At 52.1% G+C, this 8029-nt stretch overlaps 1 protein-coding gene across 1 annotated transcript; it reads right to left on the bottom strand.

Annotated features, from left to right (window-relative positions):
- Positions 1–2750: 2750 nt before the first annotated feature.
- LOC140001450 (uncharacterized) lies at positions 2751–5337 on the bottom strand. Its single transcript, XM_072033061.1, has 2 exons — positions 4137–5337; positions 2751–4013 (listed from the first exon to the last, which is right to left on the bottom strand). Exons 1-2 carry the CDS (start codon positions 4401–4403, stop codon positions 2772–2774), a joined length of 1509 nt encoding a protein of 502 aa, XP_071889162.1. The 5' UTR covers positions 4404–5337; the 3' UTR covers positions 2751–2771.
- Between the last annotated feature and the right edge of the window lie 2692 nt (positions 5338–8029).

Raw genomic sequence — 8029 nt, 5'->3', positions numbered from 1 at the left:
GTTGATTGGACACGGTGTCCACAGTTGGCCCCATCCCCTCCTCCCAACCCATTACTGCCAGTGTGCTGGCATGTGTTAGGGGTGCCGCCCGTACAAACTTCCGCCACATGGATATTGTGCATTGAACTTCATCGGGGTCTTTAGGTACCTGGGCGTTGTTTAAATCACTATAAAGCATCTCCAGCACAGCTAGTTCCCGCAGCTGCTGGAGGCCCTGATCCATAGTGGTCCATTTGTTTACTTGGTAGACAATATCCTCTTTATGGGGATACCTTTCTTTCACAGCTGTTAGGATTCGCCTCCAGAGGCTGATAACTTGTGCCTCTCTTCCAATTACTCTATCAATGAGCCGTTCTCTGGAAAGGGATCCCAGCTGCTTGGCTTCATTGCCTTCTAGCTGTTGGGTATTGGCCCCACTATCCCAGCATCGAAGCAGCCAGGTGAGGATGTGCTCACCTGGATGGCGACTGAAGTCTTTTCGTAGTTCTCGCAGCTCACTCAAGGACAGAGACCGAGTAGTTTCTGATTCATCTGTGATTTCAGTCTCTTTGTGATGTTGCCGTGATAACGCTGCTTTAGAGCTGCTTGCCTTTTCTTCTTCTCCCTCATCTGTAGGAGGAGCTTCTTCCCGTACTAAACGACCTGATCTCCGTTTCCACTGTTTCGTCTTTACTACAGGGGCGACTGATACCATAGATGGTCGGTCCTCTGGGGTGGTCACAGTGTGTGCTGTCTCATAATCAAATTCAAGAACCTCCCTATCCCCTTGAGGGTGCTGGGCAATGTTAATTGACATCTGATAGGCGTAAGCCAGACCCCAGCAGAGTGCAGCAAGCTGGTGGAGTTCTCTAGTATTACCAGGGTCAGGGCATACGTCTTTCAAACATTGTACCAGTTTTCTTGGATTTTGTACTTGTTCAGGGGTGAAATTTAGAACCATTGGAGGAGAAAACCGTGATAGGTACCTGCCCAAATCCCCCCACACACCTTGCCACCCACAACTTTGTCTGGGGACAGGTCCTTGGATAATATTCTTAATAAATTGCTTTACCTTGGGGAAGAAGACAAACACAAGACCTAGTAATAGGAGGATAATATCTGACCAAGGGTATCCAAGATACTGAAAGGCTGCTGTAATTAGCCCACAGGGAGAAAAGTAGAAGGCACCACACCCGATATTATTCACTGATTGACTGCTAGGGGCAAAAAAGAAGGTGCTGTAATTCTTAATATTTTCAATAAGATAATCTCCAGGAGACCAGGAGGATAACCATGCCGGGCCTGAATACCAAACAAAACTGAAGGCCAGTATGTTACAGCACGACACGATAAAAAAAACAAGCACAGACTTCAACACTTTCTCCGATCGGATGTAAAGGAAAAAAGAAAACAGAGAGTAGGCTACATACAACATATCCACACAGAAAAGTATTGCCAGAAAACCGAGCATTATGACTATCAATATGTTAGTTGTAAATACTTCAATCAGTGCTATTGTTATCTCAACCCTTGAGCCCCACGTTGGGCGCCAAAAAGGACTGTGGCCAGTTACAAATATTAAGGACATGGTGGCTTACAGTAGACTACAGAAAGTTGAATGCAGCTACTAAACCATTGACTGCCACAGCACCCAGTCTGTCTGACATACCTAATCTGCCTAATACAGCACGATTTAAATGATGGCTGTCGTTGGTGTTAGAGATATCTTTTGGTCACATTACCACGGCAGGAACAAGACAAATTTGCTTTTACTTTGGAAGTAATACAGCATTTTTTGCTCATTTACCCCAGAGGTTTAAGCACAGACTTGCACCAACACATGCTGAATTGGCTAAGACATTAGAAGAAGTAAGGTTACTTGCTGGAATCACATTAATTCAATATGTAGATATTGAGTGGGGACAGTGATGAGCAGCAAGTACAAGAAGGAATGGGCTTCCTCATAGACAGACATACGCCAGCAGTACTCATATCTGTTAGCCACTCTCACAACTGTTTGCAATTGCTGGCAGTTGTACTGATTATTGTGCTAAGAAGCTACCCAGGAATGGCCAGGGGTATATTCTGAACATAGAGTCCCTACTAATATCAAGAAAATTCTCAATTTCACCTTTCCAACCAAATGGCACAAGCATAACACTAGTACTATAGAAAGTACAAATGAGAATTTTGAGTACAATGAGACCTGGACAGGCTGGAGAGCTGGGCAGGAAGAAACCAAACGAGGTTGTTAGAAATGGCTCAGTCTTCAAAATAGGATTAAATAAAAAAATAGGATTTATTAAAAGAATAGAGGTAAGCAAACAGCGCTGGGTGCACCGGGAGTCTCTGCTCCACCAGGACGCACACCAGTTACATCAAGTAGCTGATTTTTATGCTCCTAGACTAATACATATTCATTACTACTTCTAAAAAAATAGGTTATTATAATTAGTATTAATTATATTATATTATATTATATTATATTATATTATATTATATTATAAATTATAATAACCTATTAAAAATAGGTTATTAATAATTATAATTGGGTCCTGTGGGTCCTGAGCGAGTGGGCAGACATTGCCCATCACCAGGTTGGGTGAGGCCAGTGAGTTGCATCCCTGGCCATGGCAGGGGGAGTGGAACTAGGTGGTCTTTAAGGCCCCTTCCAACCTGAGCCACTCGACATTTCTGTGACTGTAGGATTCTGTGATTCGACGAAGAAGACCAAGACACTGTCTGTGGCAGGGTCACAACTCTTTATTTTGATGACAACCACATTTGCCCTGCTAAAGGCGCGGGGGCCTCTTGCAGGGCTGGGGAGAGTCCGGGTTGCTGTCGGCCCTCCTCTTCGGGGGGCGCCGGGGCCCCCCAGGTGAGCTGTCCCTGCCCTGGCCAGGAGGAGAGGGCCCGTGGCTGCAGCCCGGCACTGCAGCGTGTTCTGCTTCCTCCTCTTCAGGCTCTGAGAAGAGCTCCTCCTGCTCCTCAGGGATGGGTGCTGGACCTCCAGGCAGGGCGGCACTGGAGGTGCTGGGCAGCTCCTCGATGTCAGAACCCTCCGCGCTGCTGGAGGAGAGCAGGCTGGTGACAGGAGTGTCCCGGGGGGAGGCAGCAGGGCTGGGGGTGGCCTCCAGGCTGTCTTCTGGCTCCCAGGTGTCTTGGGAGCCCTCGAGCTCTGGCTCCCCGGTGTCTTGGGAGCCCTCGAGCTCTGGCTCCCAGGTGTCTTCGGAGCCCTCGAGCTCTGGCTCCCCGGTGTCTTGGGAGCCCTCGAGCTCTGGCTCCCAGGTGTCTTCGGAGCCCTCGAGGTCCACCTCAGGGCCATTGTACATGTAGAGCTGGCTGGCAGGACGCGGTTCCAGGAAGCCCAGCTCCTCGAGGTACTCCTCGCTGCATATCTCCCCCATGATGGAGATGAGCCGCTGCACAATGCTCACTGTGTGGCCCTGCAGCAACGGCCGCAGCTCCCGCACCAAGGCGTGCTCATCCAGCCCACAGCGGCACAGCCAAGCGACGACGGTGGCCTCCAGCATGTCCTGGTCCCACCAGGCAGCATCGAACAGCTCCCTGGCTTGCTGGCGCACCCAGGAGCGCAGCGGACCGAGGACTTCGAGGTGTTCCCTGAAGAGGGCTGCCCATTCCTCGGGCGGGAGGCCTCTCACGGCAGGCTGGGGCATGGGCTCTGCAGCCCCCTGCTCGTCCTGGGGGCTGTCGTCTTGCGCCTCTGCATCGGGGGCCACCTGCACCTCCAGGAAGTCGTCTTCCGCCCAGATGGAGTAGCGGATGGAGGTGATGCGCTGCCTGCAGAGAGGGCAGGTGCTGCTTCTCTCGGCCCAGCGCATGACACACCCGAAGCAGAACTGGTGCAGGCAGGGGAGGATGTAGCTGGGCTCCTTGCAGACCCCCTGGCACACGGAGCAGGTGATGTCCTGGGCCTCACTGCCCATGGTGTCGGCTCGCTGCAGCGGGCTGGGGAGAGCTGCAGATGGGGAGCTGCTTCCCCTCGCTGGCACCGCTGCGACAGCTGCTGTGCGCTGCAAGAAGGAGAGAGGCCAGGGTCAGTGGCTGAGCCAGGGCAGGCAGCGGCAGTGCCCCGGCCCCTCAGCAGGACAAAACCCCAAGCCCAGCCCCGGGGCACGTGTCCCCGCACAGCTCACCTGCACTGCTGCGAGCACTCCTTCCACAGCCCCGGCTGCCTGAGCCAGGCAGGGCCGGGGAAACGCAGGCACTGGCTGCGGGGACGGGCACCGAGAGCAGCTGCCAACGGCCCCACAGCACAGCTCCAACAAATCTCCCAAGAGATCCTTGCTCGGCACTCCAAGCCTCGCACAAACGCTCAGCGGGAGTCCAGGCACGAGCCAGGCTGGGCCAGGCTCTGACGGCGCCCCAATATAAGCAGCGAGGGCCATGAGGTCACAGCCCATTGCTGTGTGACCTCACAGCCCACCGCTGGGTGACCTCAGAGCCCAGCGCTCTGGGTGACCCCCAAAAACCAAAGCATGTGTCTGAAAGCACTTGCCAGACATTTGGTGAACCCCAGCAGCTTGGCTGCCATGACCACTTCACTGGGAGGCCTGTTTCCGTGGCCAAGCCCCGTGTTGGTGTACAATCTTTTCCTCACCTGCAGCCAGACCCTCCAGTGGCCCATCTCCTTGCCATTCCCTCGAGTTTTGTCAGTGGCCCCAGAGAGCAGAGCTCAGCGCCGGCCCCTCTGCTGCCCTCGTGAGGAAGCTGCCGGCCGCCATGAGGCCTCCCCTCAGTCTCATGCAGGCTGAACAAACACGCGGACCTCATGTGCTCCTCATCCGTCTTACTCTCCAGATCCTCCACCACTTCGAAGCCCCCCTTTGGACACTCTCCCATAACCTGATGTCCTTCTGTTAGTGTGCTGCCCAAAAGTGCACCCAGGAGGTGATGCTGCAAGAGCGCAGAGCAGAGCACAGCAATCCCTGCCCCTGACCGGCTGGCGATGCCGTGCTGGAGGCACCCCAGGATGCTGTTGCCCCTCCTGGCTGCCAGGGCCCGTGCTTGAATCACATTCAACTTGCCATCGACCAAAACCCCCAGATCCCTCTCTGCAGGGCTGTGCTCCAGCCTCTCGTCCCCCCGACTGTCCATACAGCCAGGGTTGCCCCTTGCCAGGCGTGGAATCCCTCACTCGCTCTTGCTAAACCTCATATTGCTGGGGATTGCCCAGCTCTCTGCTTTGTCAAGATCTCTCTGCAAAGCCTTCCCCCCCTCGATGGAGTCAGCCACTCCTTCCTGTTTAGCATCATGCATAAATGGACTCCATATGCCCTCAAGTCCTACATGCGAGTCAGTCGGGACAACACTGAAGAGAACAGGCCCTAAAATGGAGGCCTGCGGAAGCCCCTATGACTGGCCACCAGCCTGATGCAACCCCATTTACAATTACCCTTGGAGCCCGACCCGTCAGCCCCTTGTTCACCCATCGCATTACGCATTGCTCTAGCTGTGTGCTGCCCAATTTGTCCAGAAGGAGACAGTGAGAAGCTGTCTTGAAGCTGTGCTGAAATCCAAACAGGTGCCATCAGCTGGCTTCCCCTGCCAGCTACCTACCACTTCATCAAAGGAAATCAATGGGGGTGGGCGGTGATGGGTAGGGGACATCGATAGGGCAGCTGACCTAAACCAACCAAAGGGACATTCCATAGCACCTGATGCCACACTCAGCAATAAACAGGGGGTTGCCGTGGGGAAGGGGGCTGTTCCTCCTGAACAACCACTGCATGTTTTGATGCCCTGCTTCCCAGGACATGGCTGAACATCGCTCGTTGATGGGAAGTAGAGAATATTTATTTTTCCTTCTCTCTGCACTTCCCCGCGGACTTATTGTTTCTTTTGTTTCTTTTTCTCCCCATTCCCCTGCCCTTTAATTAAACCATTCTCATCTCCGGCCTCTTTGTGCTATATTTTCTCCCCCAGTTTAATAGCCACTCTTCTGTGTTCGCAGTAAGTGAAATAATTTTAATTCCTACCTCGCTTTTTTAATTATTTTAAAACGGCATCAGCAAGGTCTGTGGGACACCAGAACACCCTTATATAACACCCAAATAATTGCCATCTCCCTTTGGTGATTTGTACCCCCATGCCTGCTGTTTGTCATCATCGCACCATGCCCTGCTGAGATAGCTTGGCTTTGTCTTGCTGCCCTCCTTGTAGTTATGAGAAGGCTGCCCTGAGGTTCCTCTGCAGTCTGACCAAACATCTTTGCCTCAGCCCCTCCTCACTGAGCAAGGGCCCCAACTCCTGAGCATTGTGAAATTGCCTACAATCCATTTCTAAAGATCTCACTAATGGGTTTTTGAAGATGTGGTGGTTTTACTCAGGTGGGCAGCCAAGCTCCACCACAACCGCTCTCTCACTCCCCCTCTCCTCAGAAGGAAGGGGGAGAAAATACAACACAGAGAACTCGAGGTTTGAGATTAGAAAGGTTTAATTAAAGCGAAAGGGAATGGGAAGGAAAAACAGATACAAAAGAAACAATCAGTCCGCGCGGAAGCACAGAGAGAGAGAAAAATTATTCTCTACTTCCCATCAGCGAGCGGTGTTCGGCCACATCCTGGGAAGCAGGGCCTCAAACGCGTAGTGGTTGTTCAGGAGGAACAGCCCCCTCCCCCACAAGAGCCCCCCCTTTTATTGCTGAGTGTGACATCAGGTGTTATGGAATATCCCTTTGGTTGGTTTAGGTCAGCTGCCCCAGCAATGTCCCCTCCCCATCACTTGCCCACCCCCAGCCTGCTGGCTCTTGGGGGCTTAGAAGGAGTCCTGATGCTGTGCCAGCACTACGCAGCAATAGACACAACACTGGAGTGATATCAGTGCTGTTCCAGCTACGAGTGCAGAGCACAGCGCTGTGCGGGCTGCTGCAGGGAAAGGTGACTCCAGCTCAGACAGACCCAACAGAACTTCCACCCCTTATTCCATAACATTTGTGTCACCATCAGGTACAGTTTAGTATATAGATGTTCTCATCACCATTGTTTTCTGTCCATTGAAGCATTTTTATGTCTGTACTTCTCTTTATTCTATAGGTCTTTTCCCAAAATGCTCATAAAAACTGTTGATGGTTTCAGCTTCATCTGTCAAAGTGGTCACTCAGGGCAGGCAAAGTTGGTTTTCTTGACACCAGCACCAGCTTAGCTCACATCACTGTTGCACTTGCCCGGTTCCTTGCAAAGTTGACCTGTCATTGGTTCTGCAGTGTCCTCCTACAACACATAACTTGGATAACAGATTAATTTTCTCCCAGTGTTAAATCTCCTTGTGGCACACACTTGATATCCCCATCTTTCTGCACTACCCACCAGGTATGCCCTGGTCCTTGGGCAAAGACAATCCCACGAGTGGGTTTGCCTTTTCCCATGGCAGGGGCAACCCACACTGCCTTCCCCATCCACTTCCCCACATGCACTACAGGGACTTTAGCTTCTCCCACAGTGTGTAGGGGTTTTGTTTTAGCAGGACCAGGACGGCTTTCAGACCCCCTGTTGTTAACTAGCCAAGTGGCCTCTGGTAGATTTATATCCCAATGTTTCCATGTCCCAGCACCCAATGCTCGCAGCATAGTTTTTAACAGTCCATTGTACCTCTCAACCTTCCCAGAGGCTTGTGGGTGATAAGGGATGTGGTACACCCATTCAATGCCATGTCTCTTGGCCCAGGAAGTGATCAAATTATTTCGGAAGTGACTCCCATTGTTGGACTCAATTCTTTCTGGTGTACCATGTCGCCACAGCACTTGTCTTTCCAGGCCCAAGATAGTGTTTCGGGCCGTGGCATGGTTTACTGGATATGTTTCCAGCCACCCAGTAGTTGCTTCTGCCATGGTGAGTATGTAACGTTTACCTTGGCGGGTTTGTGGAAGTGGTCCGATGTAGTCAATCTGCCAGGCCTCACCATAACGAAATCCAAGCCATCTCCCCCTATTCCAGGGACACTTTACCCTCATGGCTCGTTTGATTGCAGCACAGGTCTCACACTCATGGGTAACCTGTGTGATGGCCTCAATGGTCAGGTCCACCCCTCG

Source organism: Anas platyrhynchos, chromosome 1, assembly GCF_047663525.1.
Source record: "Anas platyrhynchos isolate ZD024472 breed Pekin duck chromosome 1, IASCAAS_PekinDuck_T2T, whole genome shotgun sequence".
NCBI lineage: Eukaryota > Metazoa > Chordata > Aves > Anseriformes > Anatidae > Anas > Anas platyrhynchos.
Note: the sequence above shows the minus strand (reverse complement) of the source record. Positions and strands in the feature narration are given on the sequence as shown.